The sequence below is a fragment of the Lissotriton vulgaris genome, chromosome 5 (assembly GCF_964263255.1).
Source record: "Lissotriton vulgaris chromosome 5, aLisVul1.2, whole genome shotgun sequence".
NCBI lineage: Eukaryota > Metazoa > Chordata > Amphibia > Caudata > Salamandridae > Lissotriton > Lissotriton vulgaris.
In genome coordinates, this window is record NC_141693.1 from 212,928,465 (window position 1) to 212,954,849 (window position 26,385).

Consider the following 26,385-nt stretch of genomic DNA (forward strand, 5'->3'; position numbering starts at 1 on the left):
TGACGGAGTTGGCTTTGTTGAAGACGTGGTGGGGGCATGGGTCGGTTGGCGATCCGGAGTGGATGGTGTTCATTGTGTGGATCGTGTCTTCGGTGCTGACCGGGGTCCAGGCGCCGAGGGTGCTGGTGGGGGGCGTCGGCTCGGTGGTTGGGTGCGTGGTCTGTGGCCCGAAGCTGTTGTGTATGTCTGCGATCTTGCTGAGGAAGAACGAGTCGAGTGAGTCGCAGAGGTCTTGTGCGGGAGTGACGTCGTTGGTTGCGGCGCTGGGGTTAGAGAGCTCTTTGACAATGCTGAAGAGTTCCTTGCTGTTGTGTGCGTTGTTGTCTAGCCGATCCGTGAATGCTGACTTCTTGGTGGTGTGGATCAGCTGGTGGTGTTTGCGGGTGGAATGCTTGAGGGCGGTCATGTTGTCTGTAGTCGGGTTTTTTCGCCAGGTTTTCTCGAGGGTGCGGCAGTTTTTCTTGGAGTTCTTGAGATCGTCGTTGAACCAGGGGGCTTTCTTGCTTCCAGGTCTGTTGGGATGGTTTTTCAGGGGTGCGAGGTCTCCAGCGCAGTTGGTGATCCACTGTGTGAGGTTGTCGGCTGCTTGGCTGGGGTCCGTTGATCTGGCGGGAGGGTTCTTGTTCAGGGATGTGGTGAGCTGGTCGGAGGTGATCTTGTTCCAGCTCCTGAGGGGAGCCTGTTGCGGGTGGTGGTGAGTTGTGGTCCTTCTGTAGATGAAGTGGACGCAGCTGTGGTCTGTCCAGTGGAGTCCGGTGGCGTGGCTGAAGGAGACATACTTGCTAGAGGAGAAGACTGGGTCAAGCGTGTGTCCGGCGTAGTGGGTGGGGGTGTTCACCAGTTGCTTGAATCCGAGGTTGGCGAGGTTGTCCAGTAGGGTAGTGGTGTTGTTGTCGTTGTTGTTCTCCAGGTGGAAGTTGAGGTCCCCTAGGAGGATGTAGTCGGCGGAGGCGAGGGCGTGTGGGCTGATGAAGTCTGCGATGTCTTCGCTGAATTGTGTGCGGGGTCCTGGGGGTCTGTAGATGAGGGTGCCTCTGAGAGAGTGGTCTTGGGGTCGGTGTGTATCTGGAAATGGAGATGTTCGGCGGCCGTGGGGGTGACGTCGAATTTGGTTGTGATCCGGATGGTGTTCTTGTGGACGATGGTGATGCCTCCTCCGGTCTGGTTGACGCGGTCCCTCCGGATGATCTTGTAGCCGTCTGGGATGGATATGGCGATGTCGGGCGCTGAGGAGGCGTTCATCCAGGTTTCCGTGAGGAAGGCGACGTCTGGAGCTGTGGTGTTGAGCAGGTTCCATAGTTCCACGGCGTGTCTGTGGACGGAGCGGGTGTTGAGCAGGATGCACTTCAGGTGGTTGCTGTTGGTGTTCGGCTTGGCGGGTGCTGGTGCGGTGCATGTCCTGATGCAGGTGAACTTGCAGGATTGGCAGGTGAAAGGTCCGTGGGTGCTTCCTGGCGTGGTTCGGTGGCAACCCGGGATCCGGCCGGTGTTGAGTGCGTTGAGGGTGGCGGTGTCGTAGGTCCGGCGGGTGGTATGGCATCTGCGGGGGCCAGGGGGTCTGGTGCTGGGCGCGGTCCAGGCCCGGAGGGGCGCTGACTGGCTTGCCGTTGGCGCGCCTTTGCCGCGCAAAGGGCGTGCCCGCTGCACGTACGTGCGGACTCCGCCATATATGGGGGGGCGGAGTGGGAGGGAGGAGCATTTGGGAGGCGGGAGCGGGGTGGCGCGGGGAGGGGATCGGGTACTCGGCAACAGGGGGGCAGGGGCCGCAGGGGAGCAGCGGCAGGGAGCGGGGAGGGCGAGGAGGCGGCGAGAAGCCCAGGGAGAACCAAAGCAAAACAAAGAGGAACCAAGGAGGAACCAGAAGGCTAGAAAACAAGCTCAGGGACAGAAGCACTGGGAGCGGGCAGGGACAGGCAGGTGGGGGCACCCGGCACACTCATGGGGAGGCGCGTGGCGGGTGGAGCGACTGTCACCGACCACAGTCAGGTCAGGTCACAGCTCCCCATCGCGCTGGCCGCCACTTAAGTAATCCGGAGGGAGGGAGGAGCAGCTGGGAGGCGGTAGCGGGGTGGCGCGGGGAGGAGATTGGGTACTCGGCAGCAGCGGGGGCCGCAGGGGAGCAGCGGCAGGGAGCGGGGAGGGCGAGGAGACGGCGAGAAGCCCAGGGAGAACCAAGGCAAAACAAAGAGGAACCAAGGAGGAGCCAGAAGGCTAGAAAACAAGCTCAGGGACAGAAGCACTGGGAGCGAGCAGGGACAGGCAGGTGGGGGCACCGGGCACACTCACGGGGAGGCGCACGGCGGGTGGAGCGACCGTCACCGACCACAGTCAGGTCAGGTCACAGCTCCCCGTCGCGCTGGCCACCACTTAAGTAATCCGGAGGGAGGGAGGAGCATCTGGGAGGCGGGAGCGGGGTGGCGCGGGGAAGGGGATCGGGTACTCGGCAGCAGGGGGGGCGGGGGCCGCAGGGGAGCAGCGGCAGAGAGCGGGGAGGGCGAGGAGACGGCGAGAAGCCCAGGGAGAACCAAGGCAAAACAAATAGGAACCAATGAGGAACCAGAAGGCTAGAAAACAAGCTCAGGGACAGAAGCACTGGGAGCGAGCAGGGACAGGCAGGTGGGGGCACCGGGCACATTCACGGGGAGGCGTGCGGCGGGTGGAGTGACCGTCACCGACCACAGTCGGGTCAGGTCTCAGCTCCCCGTCGCTCTGGCCGCCACTTAAGTAATCCGTAGGGAGGGAGGAGCAGCTGGGAGGCTGGAGCGGGGTGGCGCGGGGAGGGGATCGGGTACTCGGCAGCAGGGGGGGCTGGGGCAGCAGGGGAGCAGCAGCAGGGAGCGGGGAGGGCGAGGAGATGGCGAGAAGCCCAGGGAGAACTAAGGCAAAACAAAGAGGAACCAAGGAGGAACCAGAAGGCTAGAAAACAAGCTTAGGGACAGAAGCACTGGGAGCGAGCAGGGACAGGCAGGTGGGGGCACCGGGCACACTCACGGGGAGGAGCGCGGCGGGTGGAGCGACCGTCAACGACCACAGTCAGGTCAGGTCAGAATTTGTAAGAAGTGTGTGATTAATTTGATAGACACATTTTCTTTGCGCACCAGTCTGTTGCGTCATCATGGGTTTACCAAAGATAAGTCTTTCAGTATACTGTCCATCCCAGTAGGTAACCATTGAGTACACCATTAATGACTGGTAACTGGTATCCCACATGAAAGTAAAACTTTTCCCATCCTTAATTATCTAGTAAGAGGAACCTTTGAACTCATTCTGACGCAACAGACTGGGAAAGACAACAGATGTGTCTATCAGATGTGCATTCATAATTGTGTATGTTAAAGAAAATTCAATAGTAATTTGGTGCTTTTCTATTGGGCAGAATAAGAATCCTAATTAAGACTTCAACACTTTTATTAGCATCGAAATTAGATTCAGGAGTATCTACAGACTTTCTGTTTAAAGCAATCTGCAATGACCTCAGAATAATGGACTAAACATTAGTGGTGGTTCCTGGTACCCTGGGTGAGACGGAAAGACTGATATATATGATAGGTGAAGCAAACAAATGGTGGTATAAACTATTATGAATGATCCTTTTTCTAAAAACATTATTTTAATGAAAATATTTAACGTTTGTGTGAAACTAATAAGTACTGCAAATATTAATTACAATGTCACACTGAACACACATGGAAAAGATTTTTTAACATGACGAGATCGAAGAGAATATTCTTTGTGTATAGAAGAAGGTTTGATAAAGTGTGTAGAAGTAATGAAACAATAATTAAAAATAATCGGCGCTGGCGCAAGAAGCACATCAAAGCGCCACCTTGACCGAAAACATTTCAGAGATCGAGGGGCATCAAGAATGCCCCCTATATCAGATACTGGTATATTGATCATTATTAGAACAGGTGTTCCCAATGTCTACCCAACCACATGGGCACACGCACCCAACCCCTTTCTCATACTCATACATCGCATACACACATGCAGGCATGCACGACCGCATAGGCTCTTCACCTATTTGTATTAGAGTCCAGCAGGGAGTCCCACTGTGCTCATGCCCCACTTGGAAGGAGGGAGGAAGAAATGGAGCAGCGCAGCAGCACAGAGAGGTAAAGGATTTCATGATGGACAGCTTCCATTTGTCTGGCCAGGCCTCTGGAGGTCATTGCTCGCAACACTCAGAGCTTAGGCAAAGCTGTGAGAGTTGAGTTTGTGCATGCACACTGCATGTAAAAGGAAGGCTTTGATATATCTCTCCTCTGTCTACACACAGTGCGCATGTGCAATGGAATCATCAACTGACGTAGAGTTGTTAAGGTCCACAGTTTAGCTCATTATTTCCTTCCGTGTGGACTTGATTGTCTTGGGGCGACGCCCACCACACACCATTGGATCAGCCAATTTTGGGTAACAGTAAGAATGAATCACTCCTAATTCAAGCTTCTGTGGCACCAGGTAAAATACAAACCTCTCTGCTTTGTCTGTGCACTGAGGGCAGGCATGAGCTCCTCAGAAATTAAGGAAAATATTTATCTTGCGTGTACATTTCTCTACAACTTTGCATACAACTCTTGCATACCCTATCACAAGCAGCTTTGAAGATAGTCAATCATTCATTTCACAACTAGCTTTCAGCAAAGTACTGCACCAGTTCTTGGCTCTTTAAAAATTGCTTCCTGATGTTTAAATTGGAATGTCCTGTACACATGTACCCAACAGAATCATCTACAAGCCAAGAAGCTGCTGAACATCCTAATTACCTACACAGTAGTCAGTCATATTCAGAAAAGCCCCAATCAAAACACACATCGCCATGTGGCTGGCATGGGAATGCTACTCATCAATGCCTTAAAGATTTATATTATGAATAATTTCACTACATTTGTGTAAACATCACCCACATGGTGGAAACCTCCTTCTCATCAGCATCACTGCTTCCACTCTGGCCTTCTATAAGGCTCACCACTAACAATGTGAAAAATCAAGACCACATCCCTCCCATACATATAGATAAGCCATTGCTACCCTGTCAAGTGATGTAGTTTTCCAATTTGACTGCATCATAAACAAAGCAACATCAATGTGCAGCTGAAATTGAAAAAAGTACTATTGCAGCAATTGGCCAACAAATCACAGGGAGGAGAGATGTCACCAGGTTAGAAACCAAGAAGCACAAGAGAGAGAGAGAGAGCAGGAAACAAATCTTCATTTTACATATACCAGGATCTGGAAGAGTATTTCTCTACATATAAGACTTGCATTGTCAGTCCTGAAGCTCAGAAAGAAGCAAAAGATGCACATCTCACAGCATGTCTTCATTATCCACAGATAAGAAGCTCACCCAGCTCCTCTGGCACAAAAACTAAAATCCTGCTTTCCCGCCTGTCCTATACCACGCGGTTTCTTTTAAAAATTGACCAATATGTTGTCAATAGATAAATGGGGATCAGCGCAAATAAGGCAAATAGGCTAAAGTCAGACTTCTTGAAACTGCTTTCTCAGAAAACCATGCAGAGCAAAGATGAGATACAATCACTAACTGCAACAATAAAAGTACTGACAACTAAAGTAAACAGTGATCACGGACACAATATAGAGGTAAACAATATTGTCTGATAAAAATATTGTGTCAACAATATTGTTTACCAAAATATCATGTCCCTATACTCAAATTCTACTAATACGTAACAATATATATACGTACATATGTGTGTGTCTATTATTAAAAATATATATTTTACATATTACATTTATTTGTTAACATTTTAAAATTGCTGCTATGAAAATCATGTATATTTATTTATATAATATATCTAGCTATCTAACTAAATGTATATTTAAATACATTGTAAAAAATGAACAATTGAATAAAAAATAAATTGCCAAATATATAAATAAATATAAAAAATATTAACAAACGAAAACACTATTACAAAAATGATAATTTTAAAAAGCATTTAAAAATGTAATAACATCTCAAATTAAAACAATTAGAAATAGAAAGCATATGTCGCCAATAAAAGCAAAAGTACTTGAGTCTGAGAATATTCCCACTACAGTTTATGCAACCGAATGGAAAGAGTTTGAAGGGGTTACATTCACCATTCCCACTCCAGTCAGTGAAACAGTAGAGAAACCGTTGGACTTCAAAGGGATTACATTTATTATTTACACTCAAAGCAGTGCAACAGTAGAGAAAGTGTTGGACTGAGGAGGGAATAGATGTACAATTCCCACTCCAAAGAGCGCAACAATAGGGAAAGTGTTGGGCATTAGAGTGGTAAGAAAACTATTCCCACTCCAGTCTGTGCAAAAGCAGAGAATTCATTGGACTTTGAGTGGTAAGATTTACTATTTCCACTCTAGTCTGTGCAACAGTAGGGTAAGCGTTGGACTTCGGAGGAGTTACATTTACTATCCCCACTTCAGTCTAAGCAACAGAACGGAAGAACTTCACTTCAAATACATTAAATATTCGAATAACCCTATTAATTTAGAAAAATTGTAAACTCTTGATGTAAACATCATTAATTAACATTAAATATATATATATATATATACATATATATATATATATATATACTCATAAACAATGTGAAAAAACAATTAAACAATTTATGTAATTAATTAATAATTACATTATTATCAAGTAACATGAATTATTTACTATTTTAACAATAATTTTCAATTTTCAAAATCATTTAAATAGTTATTTACTATTTTAAGAAAATATGATTAAATAACTTCCCACCATATATATCCTTAAAACCCTGCAGCCCACACCAAATTTAATACTAAAATAAAGAAGCATAGTACTATTAACATCATTGGTAATCTATTAAAGAATGAATTACCAATTAAAGATTAATTGTTAAATATTTCTTACTCAACTAACTTCCCACCCTGCACCCTTACAAACTCAGCAGCCTACACCTAAAATATAACTAAAATATATAAGTATTACACAATTTACGTAATTATTAATCAATGTAATATTTAAAAATTGATATCCAATTGTTAATTATTTATTACTTAACTAACTCCTCACGCTAAACCCCTACAAACCTAGCAACCTGCACCTAAAATATAACTAAAATATATAACTATTATATAATTTACATAATTAATATTCAATTAAATTATAATTCTAAACTAATAATGAATTGTTAATTAGTGATTACTTAATTAACTTCTGGCCCTATACCCCTAAAAACCCAGCAATCAGCACCTAAAATCTAACTAAAATAAATCAGTATTACATTATTTAAATAATTAATACCAATCACATAATTAATCAAAAATTACGCATCCATTAATAATGCATTTCTACATATTACATTTTCCACCCTATCAACCTACAAACACAACAGCCTGCTACAACACTATAAATTGCTATTAACAATTAAATAAAGCATTTTTTAAACCACTTAAGGTTATAAACTATATTTAAAACATTAATAACAATTATACAATCAATAGTAACACATAAAATTAATATATGAACTAAAACATTAAAATAATCAAAAAAAAATATTTTTTACAACTATATTACTGAAAACAATATTAAAAACAACAATATTCTTAAAATTCTTACTTACATAAAAACAATGTTATTGACAACAGTATTTTTACATCATAATATTTTTGTATCACAATAGTTTATTTCCAACATTTATGTCTCCTGACATTTACAACTCAATATTTTGTCCAGACACCCTCACATAATTCTGCCCTACAATGCCATTCTCACAACATCCATCTGAAAATGTCACTACCCACCATCATATTCTCTTACTGCAACCCCGTACAGAGATTTCAGTAGCTCCCCAGGCATAAAAGAACAGCTCCTTATTCCACCCAACATAAGCATCACAGAAACACAAGGCAGATTTAACCACATTTATAATTGTCACATCACAGTAGTTTGGCTCTAAATTGAGCAATCTCTGTCACCTGGGGCATATGTCTCATGATCCCAACTAAAGGGCAGTAGACTTGAGGATGTATTGAGACTCCTCTTATGTAGGGCCATTTTAGCCTCGGGCTACCACAGGGGCCACAGTATGAGTATCTGATATGGGCATTAAAACTTTTAGAGTATTGCCATCTTCATTCTCAGCAGAGATAGATCAATGGCTACCATGCTTGCCTCTGTCTGTATGGCTAGGGTGTCTACCATCTATTCAGTCAGTGCCTAATTTGTAAACAAAAATAAGTGTCCGGCCCTTATCAGGAGACCACTGCAACTTATACAACCTATTGTCCCTGCCCGCACTGCCAATGACTGTCCCAATACAGCTACTGGGGAGAGGATGTGGCCTAACGGCTAGGGCGGTCAACATCAAATCTGGGGAACCGGGTTGAGTCTCGGCAATGATGCTCAACATCCTGTGATTCTTGGCAAATCAATTAATTTCCCTGTGCCTAACAAAAATGAATGTATCTTTGTGTAACACAACTAATGCTCATGTGAAGCGCTCTGTACCCGATACCTTTGGGTCAAGATCGTGCTATATAAAACTCTGGGGGAAAAATACTACTAACCATCACACTCCTACAAGTGGGACAATTCAGAATAATACAGGCCCCCAAAACTATGAGAATTGCTTGGTTGCTCCAGGTATTAGTAATGTTTAATGTATACTGAATTAATAAGCAACTGTTGTGTTCACCTGGAAAGAGGGGAAACACCGCCACCATGTGGCAGGCTGTCAGAATTGCTATCATAGACAATTAATTGCTGGTGCCAGGCACCAGAAATCATCGACTCAAATTAAGCACTCATTCATTAATGTTATTTATTTATTCATGTATTCCTTGGGTGTCTGATCTGAAAGCCTTTGGTTTCATGAGTTTCCTGAACTGATGATTAGTAGTTTCAGAGCAGAGGGTCAAGGTGTTCCCATATCTTGGGCTAAAGACTCTCGAAGGAGTGTTACTGGATCAGATGCAAGCAGACCAACTGCAAGTTACTAGTTGGTATGTAGTTGCATGCAAAATCCTCAACTGTTCCATGTTCCACATATTATGTGCAGTTTGTAGCATCCCCGCAATTTCCCCATCCTTACTTGGTTTGCCATATATCTAAGAAGAGTGCGATTATTTTAACCCATGCCATGGATGTGGTGAAGTTTCCCACTATCCTTCGTACAGGTATCAGTTCCAGTTCATGCCTTTATAAGTGGAGATGAGAGTTGATTTTCATGGGCTTTAATAGCGACCAACTTGTCACTTATTGATACTTCCGCGATACATGAGTACATGCAAAGTGAAGTCTCCAATTCTGGCCCTGCTTAGTCAGAAATGTCACATTTGAAGGAGTCTGATAGTAAGTAGTTGTGTTTGTATTGTCATTATCAGTGCTGGCAGTGGAAATGAGTGGTGCAAGTTGAAGTGGCCTCCTAAGAAGGGCCCTGGTACTTTTTGTTTTACAAATTAAGCACTGCTGTTGATGCTTTATGCCTACAATGATGGAGTGCATAACCGTATAGACTCGACTGGGTCACTTTTCTCTCCAGGGAAAATCTTGGTGTCTGCTGAGGGAACCCCAACTCCTTGATGACTCTAATGATGGCAGACTGTGAAATCACCTCCTCCCACTGCACTGGAATTGATGGAGCCACCTAGCTTACCCTAGGATTTCTGAGAATTAACAGCCATTTACTCAGCGAGAGCAGGAGAACCATTTACCACACTACGAAGCTACAAGAACATAAAACCCAGTTGACAACTCAACACAGATCAACACAGCAATTAGAGAAAACAACAATAATGACAGCAGGTGGAAGCCAGGATAATACTAGTCACAGAGCACAAGTCAGGGTACCATGTGGTTGAACAGCGTCCCCTCACTTATTTTCCAGGGTGGACACCGTCCACCCTGCTTATCAAAACGCCATCATTCCTGCTGTGCATGGTCATCCAAAGCGTGATAAAGCAAGCACCACCCAAACCACTCATTTCGGGGTGATTGCCTCAGACTGCTGGTTACCACGCCCCTGCGGGGACCTACCAGTAGACGCTGTGGTCAGTGGTCGTAGCAGATGTCACTGGATGGGTGTGTCTGCAACTCGGCAGTCCCGCCCTCGTGCTACATCCATTAATGAATAAACAGTAAATAATCATATTCAGTTTCCTTTATTTGCCGTTTAGTATCTCTGAAAGCACGAGACGCTGTATAGTTGGTTAAATGTGTCCTCGTGTTTCCTACGTGCATGCTCTGAAGAGAGGGTGTGCAGGAATGCAGCCCACACTTCACAGAGATAGCTCATTGTGCTAACGAATGCCTTTTGTCCCAAGGGATCACCTGTAGACAGAATGATACCCGAACCTAGCTGCTCTGCAACGAAACCATATAGCAATTATTTTCTTTCTGCTGGTGGGTGAACCAGTCTGTGGCCTAAAGAAAGAGTGTCACTTTCGAGGAATCCGCAATGTATGCGCTCACTGTAAAGCAGCCGGGTGTCACTACTCTGGGTTTTTGCTAAAGCCAATGCCTGTTTGCAGTCAGCGCAACATTCCTACATCTGTGTATGTGTTAGGGCTCACCAGGGCCGGACTGGGAACTGAAAGCAGCCCTGGCAAATTTTGCCAGACCAGCCCCCGTCTAGCGAGCTAGTACAGCAAGCAAGCCAGACCGCTACTAGGGGGGGGGGGGAGGTTTGAACATTTTGGAAAAAGACAGACCAAAATGGTGAATTTTACAGCACATTTTTCATTACATATTCAATTGTATCAACTTTCAAAGCACAGTAAATAGTAGATGTTGACCTTAAAGAACATCAGGTTACCCACCCAGTCATATGTACCCATAGACATTCTTTCAGAGAGCACCAAAAATAGACAAGTAGTGAATCAGAGAGAACAAAGTAAAAGTGAGACCAGCACCCACATGGTGTGTAGCGAGCAAGCGCAGTGAGCAAACACCACTATGGGGAGTTTGGGGGGTGGGGTGGGGGATTGAGACAGAAAGGCAAAAAAAAATGCATTTTTCAACACATTTTCTCTCCTAAACCGCACTGATGACATCACTATGCTCTCAACTAATGAGGCAATTCCAATAATTGATCATGTCATCCATGTACAACTGAGCCAGTTCATGGGTATAATGGATGATCCCATCACAATGCCCTTGAGCCAGAGAATAATTATTTGTGCCAAGGTCTCTCCTGGGCTGGGGGCTTGTGGTCGGTGCAGGGGTGCAATGGTGCCAGAAGACCACATGCTATGACAATAGGCGCTACTCTTGTTTCCCAGACATTAACTTGCATTCTGGGACATGTAGTTTTGTTTTTCTAGTTATGGGCCTGGGTCTAGATTTTCATGCACATTGCTGAGGCTAAAAGGTCACAATGGAGTGAAAGCATCACACGCTGGTCAGGAGTCATTTTACAGACTGTTTTTCAAAGTGAATCACAATTTCATCAACCAGTGGTGAGAAAAATGAAGACAATAAATGTTTTTGACACTGTGTTTTGGCCTCCTCATTAGCTACCACTCACTACACCTAGTCTCTATATGTGTGCCCACATACTTGGGTCAACAGGGTACTGCTGACATGATGACGGTTACCAAGTGGCTTTTCCTGGTGCCACCAACTTTCTTTCCCATCCCCCTCTAGCAGCGGTGTGCCCCTGAACCAGCCGGCATCCTATGGTGGTACACACATCAGGCTGCCCTTGCATGTGTGAGCACCCCTTAACATGTGGGTATACCTCTCGCAGCACCCACTCCAAGCATCTTCGGTCGCAAGGTTTGCTAGCCTGGCAGTGTGTGCTCACAAACCCAATGCCACCTTCTCTTGTAGCATGCAGGGTACCTAGTATGTTAAACCACTGAGACGCACATAACCTCCAGCACCTAATCTGCACAGACTACATACAAGTGAATCATGGCCGGCACCCTGTCCGCTCTAAACATACAAAGGAAAACAGCTTTCCACACACAGACTTCGGAGGACACAATACAAGCGTGATCTGTGGTTTTAAATCTCATTATAAATGCTTCACTTTAAAATACCATAACAGAACACCAATATAAAAATAAATACAGGACTGCAAGTACCAGAATGAACTCTGCCTTTCAGAAGTCTTATATACAACAATGCACACCGTACATGCAGGTTTGATTTTCAATTTATAAACGCATGAATTCAAGTTCGATAAAGCAATATCCCATGAGAAGCACAGATAGGCTACAAAAATACAAACTGTACATGTTGCTTTGATTTTCATTTTATGAATGCAGGAGTACAAGTACCAGAATGCAATATTCCTCCTACGTGTATTATATAGTATACACCGAGTACATGTTCTGCTGGTTTTCATTTTACAAATGAAGGACTACAAGTATCAAAATGCATCCTAGGTCAATTACAGCATAAAACACACTGTACATGTTATTTTCATTTTACAAATGCAGGACTCCAAGTACCAGAATGCAATATTTAATGTACATGCATGATATAAAAAATGCACACTGTTATTTAAATTTTCTTTTTACAAATGCAGGACTGCAGCTACCAGGATGCAATATCGAACAGACAAGCAGACCACAAGCTGATTGTGCTGTTTAGATTTTCCTCATATGAACGCAGGCTACAAGTATCAGCACACAAACTGCAAAACAGGGCAAGATAAATTGTTGTAAAAACAACTGAGGTGGTAAATCGCAAATCTCTAGTCACACACTGACCTGCTAAAAAAGGAGGGATTGCTATATCACTCACTCAGCACTCCATCATATCCCAGGACCTAAGCTCCTCACTAGCCAAGCGCCTAGGATGCATCACGTGGTTCATGGTAGCACTATAGATACTCATCACACAGACCTAGCTGCAGATAGTGGTGTGACGCCAACCCCCCACCACCAGCAAAATGAGCTGAGGGGCCACTGAAACTCTCATACCTCACACACATTCTCAGTATGGAGGCTGAACAGGGGGGCCCTTAAAGGTGGAAAGACACCACCGCACGGGCAGGCGCTGGGCCCCTGGCTGCAGAGAGACATAAAGGTGTCATGCCAGCGCTATGCAAATCATTAAAATAAATGAAAACATATACAAAAGCTTTTTTAAATTCATTTATATGCATGAAATTTTGCATACATTGAATATATTTATTAGGGGTGGGCGGACATTTCCGTTCCGTCCACGAAATATGCGGAAATTTACACCTTCCGCAAAGAAGGCTGAAAAACGGGCGGCACGGGAGTTGGCCGCCCACCCGACCTCCCGCTTCCCGCCGGCCTTATTAAATTATATTTAAAGGGTAGAATACAACTTAAATAAAACGTACCTTATTGCGCCGCAAACTTCCCCATCGCGGCTTCATCTTGCAAACTGCGCATGCGCGGGAGCCTGCGCATGTGTGAGGATTGCGCATGCGCAGGCTCCCGCGCAGGCGCCGTTTGCAAGATGAAGCCACAATGGGAAAGTTTGCGGCGCAATAAGGTAAGTTTTATTTAAGTTGTATTATACCCTTTAAATATCATTTAATATGGCCGGCGGGAGGCAGGCGGTAAGTGGGTCGGCGGCGGGCGGAAGGGCTCGCGTAACGGAAATATCGCGGTGAGGCACAGAGATTGGTTCAATCTCCGTGCCTCTCCGCGATAGTCCCTTCTGCGACTTCCACCCACCCTAATATTGATGTGACGCACATCCCTTTATAACTGAACACCTCTTTGCCAAGCAGTCCTTTCATTATGCTATGAAGGTAGGGCCATGCTGACCTGTTCCAAAGCCAGCATAACACAACACGGCAAGCCACAACAATGACGCTGTTTATCTTAACCAGATCCCTGTGCCGGTCTCATCGCCTCCAGCATGGCTTGGGGCGGCATAACCGCTGTACTGGATTGCATTTGCATTGCATGCAATTTAAATGGCTGGTGTCCAGTCATAATTAAATAGACTCACCTGAGGGCCTCTCTTTCCCAGTACTGTCTCTGGCCTCTGAGATGCCTGCCTCAGAGTCACGCGCACTTTTTAATGCGCCAACCCCATTGGGCATGTCATGATGAGCGTCATCAGGCAGCAGAGACCCCCATCCTAAGGTAAAACTAACTGTATAACCCCAGCGTGCAGAAGCGGAGGCAGAGACATCTGCTCACTGTGCGCGTCTACGACTATGCGAATGTCATCATGGCCTGGTAAGGTGGTTTTCACCTAGAAAAGTGTGTTGAGTGAGGCTAACGTGTTTGGTTGTGAATAAAACCAATTTGGCCACTTTGCAATCACTCTGTCTTGCTTTATTTAGTTATGTATTTATTTTTCATATTTAAAAACTTTTATTTCTCTCCATCCAAGGCTGCACTTTGGAATAGAAAAGTGTCAGAAAAAGGGCATTTCCCTCAAGTGTTTTTCTTTTTTGGACCCATTTCACAGAGAAACAACTAAATGAGAGAAGGAAAGAGAGGTTGTGAATCGTTTCTTCAAGTCACGGTTTTCAGTAACTGAGGAGCAAGACAGAAAGAAAGGGAATAATAGGAAGCGTGGGGGCAGCTGCCAGCACCGAAAAAAAGAGAAGGACATTATCCCTGTCTGCTCTGGGCAGTAAGGAAGAGACAGAGTCCTTTTCCTTCTCTGCCCATCCCCGAATGTTCATGAAAGCAAGCAGAGCCTTATCTGAATGTCTTTTCTATTTTTGCCGTCCTGGGACACAGTTTTGAAAAGAAAAAGTAGGGGAATCAGAATATTTTTAATAAAAGAAGTAGGGGCACGCCATGCCCTTCCGATCCCGCCCACTTCGACCACTGGTTTTTAATACATTATAATGTGTGTCATCCAGGCCCTTCTGCCTGCTGCCGAAATGAAATTGAAATCGGGGGATCAGCACTGCTCACGTCACAGTCACAGACGTCATAGACACGGATGGAGCCCGTCCGTGTCCGTGACGTGAGCAGTGCTGACCCGCCGATTTCAATTTCATTTAGGCAGCAGTCAGCGGGGCGTCGGAGCATTATGCGGAGAGATTGAGAATTGTTGTGCTCGGGCCTGGGCTCGATTTGGCTGTGTCAGACCGACTGCATGAGTCAGAGACAGTGAAATTAAGCACAACCAGGCCCAGCCAGCCCAGCTGGCTAGGCCTGGTTGTTCTTAATGTCACTCTCACTGTCTCTGACTCACGAAGTCGGTCCGACACAGGCAATTCGGCCCCAACAACAGAACCGGCCCCTTTTTCCAAAACCGGCCCCCACCCCATTCAGCCTACCAGGGGATTGCCCGGTGCCTGGACTTACGAGTCCAGCCCTGGGGCTCACCCAGCCTAGATTCCATTTCGCTCTTTCTTTGCTCTCAGGAGTGTCCGTCTTGTTGTTCAGGCTCCTTGTTATGTTGAGGCCGGTGATACCTTATATTGGAAGTGAGCACAGAGATGTATAGTTTGTTAACCTTCGGGACCATACACTCCTCTCAGATGCAAGTCTACCTGTGAGCTGTGTGGCCTTGCATCATGAAACATCTCTGCCTATTTACATTTCCACGTGTCACCAACTAAAATATTTTTTTAAAGGCTCAGACATGGAAATCACAAGACTAAGTAGAAAGACTAATGGTGACACTCCTAAGTCAGTTTAGAAACATGACTGTAGTAACAGAACGAAGCTCAGGCACATTTCAGAGTTATTCAGTCGTTGTTAAAGACAAGTGATTGGTATAATATAGTGGACTGGTCCTCCTTCCTTCTGTGCAATTCACGTCCTAATGCCCTCATCTTTCCCCTGAAGAGATATCCGATTATGTGCAATTACCAGGGCCACTGGCAGAGGAGAACCAAATTATGCGGCAAGAAAAGGCAAATTATTCGACCTAGTGCAGCACTTTTTGTGATACTATTTCTTAATTCTTTTGTAACTTTTTTACATGTTGACACTGTCAGGGCAAAGGTTTTACCTCATCCAAATACAATCATAAGCAACAGAAAGCCGACCGATCAGCCTTTGCATAGGGCACTCCACTGAGCGGCAACACGGGTCAATTTCAGTTATTTTGGTCAATTTGAGCTTAAAAAAATAATTGTTGTTAAATTCAGTATTCTATGGATTATGTGGCAAATACAGAATGCCTTTAATAATGTGTAGAATTATGCCACAGAATCGGATTAATGGCCTAATTCCAGTGGCTCGAGGAATAATGCACAGAAACCTGAAGTAGGTCTCCCGTTTTTATGGTATATATTTTTTGAACATTTCCATCTGTATTTACTCATATTTATCTTTTGGGCATTTTATCTGTATTTATCCATATTTATTTTGTGCTTTGCGTATAAATGAGGTTGTCAAACTGTACATTCATAATCACTATTTTAGTTTCTAGCATGTAGTTTTCTTTGGGTTTTTTTAACGCACAAACTCTGCTTTTTTCATGGTGCCATGTTTTAGTATGCCTCGCTAACAGCACTTCCTGGCTTGACTAATGTAGTTGTACGCCAAACTTCATCCACAGTTGGGCTGCTAATTACTCCATAGGGGGACCTGAAGTCACAGGCTTAAGTACGGATCGGGTTCAATTGTTAAATCTTGCAATATGTGCAAATGATAGATCTGCTGCACATGTAATGTCAGTTCTTGCCGTGATGTCACTTCTTGCCGTGGTGTCACTTCCTGCTGTGATGTCACTTCCTGCCGTGATGTCACTTCCTGTGACACCACCTAACTTGGAGAGTCCCCTCACTTCTTTATTTAGGGCTTGTGCCCTGACTAGTCCAATAAATGCTCTGCAAATGCTAAACATACACAAACAAGCCTCTATTGATCGCAGCTGAGGGAGGGATGTGACGTAGATGCACAGTGTTCATGGTTGTATTGGTTTGGGTTACGTTATTTGTAAATTGCCAACCAACTACCCCAGGACTATTGAAGACAGGTGAGCAAAAAAAGACAAATTAGCATGCATTAAGCATAAACCAACTCAGAAAATCTACTGAAATAAAAACGATTGTTAATACTTTCCTACTTCTATGCATAAAAGGCTCTGTATATAGAATGCAAATTTTCGAACAAAGCACCAAAAAAGGGAACAAAGTAGAATAATGTGGGCTTTAGCCGACCATTGAGCGCGCACTCACAATTTGACTCCTTTTGCGCTGGGAAACTGTTTTTCCACAAATCAAGTCCGATTTTATTGGAAAAACTGGAAAAATTGAGGGAAAAAAATCACTATTCTGATTATTGTATATTCTTTCGTTTTATTCTGATATGCTAACACATGAAAACCTGGTTACACTGCAGAAACTTGGGCCATATCATGGGCCTATTGAGCAGACTTGATTGGAAAGCTATGGTAGTTACTTGAAGCTTTCTGGAATTCAATCACATCTGATAGGTTTAGAATCACTTTTAAAATCTCTGAGTAGGTGGAACACACACAAAAGACGTGCAAGACGTGCTGGCTAAAGAACAAGGAATATTTCTTCCTTGCTTTAAATTTTGGGAATCTTTTGATTTGAAAATGAGGGTTTTATTAAATGTAAAGAATATTCAGTAAATGGAATAGTATTGTTTTCTTTAGTTTTTCTTATGGTGCTTCAATGAAAGAGAACTTGAGTAACACTGGTCTTTAACACCGAATACTATTAAATAGCTTGTGTAGAATCTAAGACCCTCCTAAATTGGCCCACAGGTCTTTAGCCTAAAGACCAGTCAAACTGAGTAGACTTGAATGAGTTGTAAGTCAGAATAATGGGTCTGTAATAGTGCTCTACAAAATATTGTGCACAAAATAGCAACAAGCAAATTATTGTGAAGGTAAGTATGCATAGGCATTGTTAGAAATTGAGTTTCTTGATGTCACGCTGGACTGGGGTGATTTGAAATTTCAGCCTGACCACAATAGAGGGTAAGCTGGCTACAGGACTCATGCAGGTTCTGATGAAAAAGTACCTTGGATGGAGCAAGCATTGACGTCGAAGACTCAATGTATTGGTTCTGATCCACACAGCTGAGGAAGGCTTCATCACTGATCCCATATGATGCAGGCGCTGCATTGTCGTTGAGCCATGCTGTCTGCCGTTGTCGAGCCGCACAGTCCGTGGAAGCAATGTCATCGTTCTGCTCCTGTGTAGGCACTGAGGGACAATGCATCAACTCCAATCGGTGCAAAGTTGTCACTGCATCAATTTTGATAGTTGTGTACAGCAGAAGTCACCTTTCAAGGGCCCAGGACTGGATTGGTACCACATGGCAGAGCAGGACTCACATGTGGCAGAGTCCAGGTGCTATGGCAAGGTTGAAAGAAGTCTTTGATGGCTCTGAGACTTCAGAAAAAGGAGCAAGCCAGCAAGCCTTTGGAGTCACTCTGGGTTCAAGTGAGATAGATCCAATCCTTGTCCTCAGCAGAGCAGAGATAAGCAGCCAGCTGGCAACTCAGCAAAGCAGAAAAGCAGTTCTTCCAGAGCAGCAGTCTAGCAAGGTGGCAATCCTTGCAGTACAGCGGTCTTTACTCCAGGTAAAGTTCTTCACAGACCCAGTAGTGTACTGTCTTGGTAGGGTCAGAGCCCCAATACTTATACCCAGTTGTGCCTTTGAAGTGAAGGTGACTTCATAGCATGCCCTTGTAGTGCACAGTTCCCCCTTTCTTCACAGCCCTAGCTCCAGGCTATCAGTAGGGGGTAACCAGTCAGTTGTGTGGGAAAGAGGACACTGCGTATTCAGGTGCAAGTGTCAGCTCCCCCTCTCTTTCTGCCTGAAAAGAGCTATCAGAATTCAGATAAGTTCTCTGTCACACCCACCCGTTCTGTGTTTGTGGCTGTCTAGAGGGAATGCACAAAGTTAAGTTGTCACCCACCCCAGATGTGTATTGGAAACAGGCTGCAAGGCACACAGAGCAGTAAAAGCAGAGAAATGCCCACTTTCTAAAAGTGGTATTTCTAAAATAGTAATGTTAAACCCAACTTTACCAGTAAAGATGTTTTATCATTACCATTTCAAAGATATGAAAAATGATGCAGCTGTTCCTTTCTAATAAAAAGTACAGCTTAAAAGTCTATCAAAGAATTTCCAATTCTATCCTATGAGAGGAGTAGGCCTCAAAGTAGTGAAATATGAATGTGGGTGTTTGTCACTACCAGGACATGTGAATCCTAAGTACATGCCCTACCCTTTACTTACACAGCATTCTGCCCTTAGGGCTACCTAGGGCCTACCTTAGGGGTAACTTATGTATATTAGAAGGGGAGGTTAAGGCTTAGCAAGTGGTTTTAAATGCCAAGTCGAAGTGGCAATAAACTGCTCATAGAGGCTTTGCAATGGCAGGCCTGAGTCAGGTTTGAAAGGCTACTTGTGTGGGTGAGACAATTATTGTTGCAGGCCCACTAGCAGCATTTAGGTTACAGACCCGGGTATATGGTATACCACTAGTAAGCTAAATATACCCGCTGGGTATACACCAATGTTACAATGTTTAGGGGAGAAGCACATGCATTTTAACTCTGGTCAACAGTGGTAAAGTTCTCAGAGTCCTAAGGCCAAAAGATACACCAAAAAGAGGAGACAAGAAAGCAAAATGTTTGGGGTAAGAACACACTAAGGATGACAGGTCTAACATGTATGAACACATTTGTTATTCTTAGCTCCATGTCCACATACCTTGGAGATGTACATATCATCAAGGTACAGCAAAACTCAAAAGACCAAGGCAGCAGACCAGGTCAAGCACTACGGATCATTTAGTTCTTGATTTTGGATGGTGCAAACTTCTTCCTACACCCGCTACCGTTGGGTGTATGGATCAATGAGATACAAAAAACAAAAAACGGAAGGTGCACACAATTAGAGTCAGTGGAAATAGTGCATTAAGGTATCTTCTTCTTTATTCAACAGTATTCATGAGACATAGGCACAGCCAACGCGTTTCGTTCCTGTTGCCTTTTAGGAACTTCGTCAGGGCTGTAAAAGTTACAAACATATATATACATAAATATACATTTAAAATAACACATGCAGACAAAATAATCACAATGGACTACATACGACTGGCCCAAACACACACAGACTAACAGGACTTAATATCTACAAAAGACTAGTGACAAAATGTAAAATACAGCAGCTACACTAACTGCATAGGATTATTAAAAAGTGTTGTGGCACATTTGTGAAAAACTTTACAAAAATTTATTTACAAAGATTTACAACTAGAGAGGACTAAAGTGGGTTGTTCTAATAACAATAAAGTGCACATTCATGAAGAGAAAATTGTTAAACAATTTAAGGAAAGGGGATGAGTTTTTGGGGAGAAGAGCAGACTTCATTACCAGGATTATTTGTTCTGAGATTAATCTAAACGTGTAAGTGTAACTTACAAATTGCAAATCCACAATATAGTGGCTTTGAGCACAGAAACCCTAGGAATGGATGGCATAGTTGGGGCATAAGTACCTCAGCAAGTCACATATTCAGTAAGTAATATAAGCTTACCGAGTTAGTATAATTGGAGCTGGCATCAAAGTGGTCAAATAAGTAAGAATCAGTGGCGGCGACAAATTAGTGGATCAGAATAGCATAACCTAAAGTTGAACACAAACGTGATTCAAATTTTTGAAGTAAAAGAAAATATATAACAAGAGGATCACCTCACACAATAAGGAGAGATGTGCCGGCACCGATAATAATCAATGTATAGTTGGGTAAGTGTTGAAGGGTTTGTTACACACAAAAGTGACTAGGGGGTTTATAAATGCATGCACCAGCATAATACAGTATAATGAAGAAATGAAAAAGATATTACATGGATCCCATTTTCCATCCTAGTTTATATAACATACTGCATATATAATTGTACCTTAAGACGTGTGGAGATGAGGCCCACAGGGGGTGACCTTAAGTTATTCCAATTGGTATTTTATAGTCGTATTCAAAGTTTGTAAAACTGTTAGAGAAGTGAAAAAATAAAGATCCACAATGAGTGGAGAAGACGGCCATGATGTCTAAGATTAGAAGCACAGCCAAGCTGGTGAGAAGCTGAGTTTTTTACAGATTCAGGTAGCACCCCAATTATTGTAATTTAACTTTGACACTAGAAATCCCCAGAATTTCTATAATATTAAAGAGAATAATATAAAAACGAGAAATAAAGCAGGACCATTTTAAGTCCGACTGACGGGTTTTAAATGAATAAATGGCCAGACATGTTTGCATTTAAAACGGCCTAAAGTAAACCATATATAAATTTTTCAATTGTTGATAAGGCAGCCTGAAGAAACTGAACTTTTTCTTAGATCCAACATATACCTACTTTGTGGAAGAGGCCAGTTATTATTTGTAAAGCAAGGGGTAGACCGTGTGTAACAAACCACAAGCGTTGTTGAAGAAGGATTCAACCCTAACATCTTTAACACTACTTGATCGTGAGCTTGACTCTAGGTAAGGATGGGACATCGGGATCATGCCACATATACGTGGGAGTCACAAGTATGTCCTATGATCTGCATCACTAGCATATTTCGAGGAAACCTACAAAACAAATAAATAAAGTGGAAAGTTTGCCCTATGTGGGGATTTCTAGTGTCAAAGTTAAATTACAATATATGGGGTGCTACCTGAATCTGTAAAAAACTCAGCTTCTCACCAGCTTGGCTGTGCTTCTAATCTTAGACATCATGGCCGTCTTCTCCACTCATTGTGGATCTTTATTTTTTCACTTCTCTAACAGTTTTACAAACTTTGAATACGACTATAAAATACCGATTGGAATAACTTAAGGTCACCCCCTGTGGGCCTCATCTCCACAAGTCTTAAGGTACAACTATATATGCAGTATGTTATATAAACTAGGATGGAAAATGGGATCCATGTAATATCTTTTTCATTTCTTCATTATACTGTATTATGCTGGTGCATGCATTTATAACCCCCCTAGTCACTGTTGTGTGTAACAAACCCTTCAACACTTACCCAACTATACATTGATTATTATCGGTGCCGGCACATCTCTCCTTATTGTGTGAGGTGATCCTCTTGTTATATATTTTCTTTTACTTCAAAAATTTGAATCACGTTTGTGTTCTACTTTAGGTTATGCTATTCTGATCCACTAATTTGTCGCCGCCACTGATTCTTACTTATTTGACCACTTTGATGCCAGCTCCAATTATACTAACTCGGTAAGCTTATATTACTTACTAAATATGTGACTTGCTGAGGTACTTATGCCCCAACTATGCCATCCATTTCTAGGGTTTCTGTGCTCAAAGCCACTATATTGTGGATTTGCACTTTGTAAATTGCACTTACACGTTTAAATTAATCTCAGAACAAATAATCCTGGTAATGAAGTCTGCTCTTCTCCCCAAAAACTCATCCCCTTTCCTTAAATTGTTTAACAATTTTCCATTCATGAATGTGCACTTTATTGTTATTAGAACAACCCACTTTAGTCCTCTCTAGTTGTAAATCTTTGTAAATAAATTTGTGTAAAGTTTTTCACAAATGTGCCACAACACTTTTTAACAATCCTATGCAGTTAGTGTAGCTGCTGTATTTTAAATTTTGTCACTAGTCTTTTGTAGATAGTAAGTCCTGTTAGTCTGTGTGTGTTTGGGCCAGTCGTATTTAGTCCATTGTGATTATTTTGTCTGCATGTGTTATTTTAAATGTATATTTATGTATATATATGTTTGTAACTTTTACAGCCCTGACGAAGTTCCTAAAAGGCAAAAGGAACGAAACGCGTTGGCTGTGCCTATGTCTCATGAATATTGTTGAATAAAGAAGAAGATACCTTAATGCACTATTTCCACTGACTCTAATTGTGTGCACCTTCTGTTTTTTGTTTTTTGTATATCATCAAGGTACATATATGTGGAAATAAGATTAATAAACGTATATTTATTTGTATGTACTTACCTTCACAACATTTTGGTAGTTGATGTTTAGGTCATTATATTTTTGTAGGATGATACTTTGACCTCAGTTCTCTGGCCCCTTTTACCTATTCAATGCGTTGATGATTGGAGAGGGCATATGCAATGTGACCAAGAAGAAGGCTGTTACTTTCATCTATTACCTATTGAAGAGAGAACGCAAAACACTACAACGGTGGTGAAATGAGTCCTGGGCAAAAAGAGAGACATTTCTTGAGGAGTCTACACTGATGGCAGCAGGTCGCAGTAATTGTGTTTATTTGTTGATTCATAGAAAAATTCAGATCCTGTTCTACTCTCAAAGACTAAACCTTTTCAGCAGGATCTGAAGGGCATACATAATAGTCATAATGTGCCATCCAACAATGATGGTTGTAAAACAGTATATCAGCTAAAACAAAATTGGCAAAAGAATTGAGGATCCAAATATCAACTTTACATACTTTTGGGCAGATTTACTAATATTTGGTGCAACTCAACAAGACTACTTGCTGTGCTGCGTCAAATGGAAAAGACGAAAATGCATCATATCTACTAAGGTATGGCACATTCCTGCTCTCTCTCTGCACTAGAGCACTTGTGGCTGTCAAGTGCCAATGCAGGCATCCGTGCATCATCGTGCAAGGGTGCCTGCATTACAGCCAGGATTGATTTTTGTGCAGGAAATGACACCTTCCTGCACAAAAACAATACTCTTAGGCGTTTTCCTCTTTCTACGTGTGCTGCAGAATGCACATTCATCCTTGTACCTTATTTTAAATCTCTGTGGTACAGCAGGGCACCAGCAATGCAAGTTCAGGAAATAAAGAAAACAGCAGCATTACAATTTTGGGGATTGTCTTTAGCTCAGTACTATGGGCCCGATTCACAGAACTAACTTAAGACAAAATCCTAAACTTACTACCATTTTGGTATTCACAGAAGGCACTTACTCATTTTGGTATTCACAGAAGGCACTTACTCATTTCGGCATTCTCAGAAGTTAGGAGTCCTAACTTTAGGACTCCTAAATGCCTTCTGTGAATGCCGAAAGTCTTAATGTTAGAATTTTTCTCAATTTAGGAGTAGTAAAGTTAGGAGTCTTAACTTTAGGACTCCTAAATGCCTTCTGTGAATACCGAAAGTCTTAACACCTTGGCTGCTAGGTGTTTTCCCCCCCTGTGCTGGAAATTGCTCCTAGTATGTATTCATGACGAGCTCAGCTCGTCATCAGCACAGCTCAACTGTGCATCATGACGAGCTGAGCTCGTCATCAGCATCGAAAGGGTTAAAAAATGTTAGGATTTCTAACTTTACTACTCCTAATTTGAGGAAAATCCTAATTTTAAGACTTTCGGTATTCACAGAATGCATTTAGGAGTCCTAACTTTACTACTACTAAACTGAGAAAAATCCTAATTTTAAGACTTTCAGTATTCACAGAAGGCATTTAGGAGTCCTGAAGTTAGGAGTCCTAACTTTACTACTGCTAAACTGAGAAAAATCCTAATTTTAAGACTTTCGGTATTCACAGAAGGCATTTAGAAGTCCTAAAGTTAGGACTCCTAAATTTACTACTACTAAATTGAGAAAATTCCTAATATTAAGACTTTCGGTATTCACAGAAGGCATTTAGGAGTCCTAAAGTTAGGACTCCTAACTTCTGTGAATACCGAAATGAGTAAGTGCCTTCTGTGAATACTAAAATGGTAGTAAGTTTAGGATTTTGTCTTAAGTTAGTTTTGTGAATCAGGCCCTATGACATTATGGGTGGTGAAAGAGCTATAGGAGAAAAGCTCTGAAAACTCTAAAAACTTGGCTCGTCCCTCATTAAATTTCGGTATTCTTCTTCATTTTCTGGGCAGTTATTTCTCATCTAGGTTGAAGCTGATAGCATCAGAATACAATTTTCGTGACAGTGGGCTTTACAAATATTTTAAATAAAATAAAAGAATGGGGATTATCTTGTGTGCATTATTATGGCATTGCACACAGCTAGAAGTGCTATACAAAAATAACTAAAAATAAAGCACTCTTTCCTTTTGTGCTTCAACACATTCATCCCTGTATCTGCTTAACATCCCTACTCCTCTGCATGTAAACTGACTTCTGTTTTAGCTCTAGAACCTATGGAATCAGATCCCGAAGCCCAGCAACTACCCATGAGACACAGTAACCAATTCTTTGGTTTATACCTATTGCGTAGGTGCTCACCTACTATCAGCCAAGACTTACCGACATGAAGGAATGCAGCAAGTAGTTGACAGTTATCCAGTTGTAGGCTCCCTCATCTAATCCAGTGAGGATACGGGCACCCATGAAGTTCACGGGATAACGCTCTATTGTTCTTGAGACTTCTTTTAGGATCTTTTGAGCAGCATCAGGGCTGTAAAGCCTACAGAAGGCAATTAAAAGACATCATCAGCCTAGCAACATGGCAATGGCAGGAAAGTTGACTGATGGCACTAGATTAGAAAATTGGTTTAGGGTTAGTTGATTACTGCCCACCACTGTCTTTGTAGAAGTCCACAAGAAAGTCCAGGATAGTCTAGCTACCTTTTAAACATATTTTATGGCTTTATAGCATCTACATATTGTCTGCTGTTGTATGTCTTGTTTACTTATTTTATAACTTCATATTCTGATGTACAACATGGACAAGGGTGTATGAAATCTCCATTTTCAAAAAGTGGTCGCAAATTGTGCACTGACTTTTTTCAAATGGAAAGGAATTTTGCGAATCGACCTATGTACTAATAGGTCAGTTTACAAAATTCCAAATCGTAGTGAGTCGCAATCTGAACAACCTCATCAATAGTCATGGGATATTGCTCCCTCTATGAATGGATGCCATCACAGGTATGGTGGCCTGGTATGCTGGATCAGCAGACCACCATGCCTGTGATCACATTAAAATATATACTTATTTTTTAATTGCTGATCTTCTGTTTAATAGTAACAGGGCTGTATTTATTTCAAAATGAGTTTTATTGAAATGCTCTCAAAGAGTGCGACAAAAGCATTACATATGCAAGATTAATCAAAATATCATCTGATGAGATATACAGTTCGCTCGTGAAAGATACAGTTTTCCCACCAGGTCCGGGCGAATTAACTATAATATATATCATCGTTTCGTCATAACATGTTGCATTCCCGTCAATGTTTTCATATAACTATCCCCCCACCCAAGAGAGTAACAGGAAAATGAAACGTAATTACACCTAAATAAACAAGCATTGGCATGGCCAACTGGTCTCGCCTTTGGTACCTTATAAGTGTTTAGCCTTGCAACACTTGATGTTGTTGCACCAAAGATATTGTGCTGGATAACTAAACACTTATAAGGTCCCAAAGGCTATGCCAATGCTTGTTGGGAATATCGGAGGATGTAGATATTCCTAAGGCCCAACCTTTGTTTTGCAACTTGGGGCTGGTGGTAGCCAAGCATGATGTAGCATGATACTGGGGGTCGTCGGTCAGAGTGGAAAAGTGGGGTGGATTTGTACATGGCCGAGAGGTCGTATACAAACTTCGGGGGTGCCCA

The 26,385-nt window shown here is 42.7% G+C and overlaps 2 protein-coding genes across 2 annotated transcripts in view; one reads left to right on the forward strand and one right to left on the reverse strand.

The window, feature by feature from the left end:
* The window catches only part of LOC147710516 (ectonucleoside triphosphate diphosphohydrolase 8-like), a 615,095-nt gene that overhangs the window by 466,077 nt on the left and 122,633 nt on the right, over positions 1-26,385 (forward strand). The window lies entirely within an intron of this gene.
* The window catches only part of LOC147710518 (ectonucleoside triphosphate diphosphohydrolase 8-like), a 409,769-nt gene that overhangs the window by 100,057 nt on the left and 283,327 nt on the right, over positions 1-26,385 (reverse strand). The window contains exon 5 of the mRNA XM_086921188.1: positions 25,074-25,233. Coding sequence (XP_086777314.1) covers positions 25,074-25,233 — 160 coding nt within the window. The remainder of the gene's footprint in view (positions 1-25,073; positions 25,234-26,385) is intronic.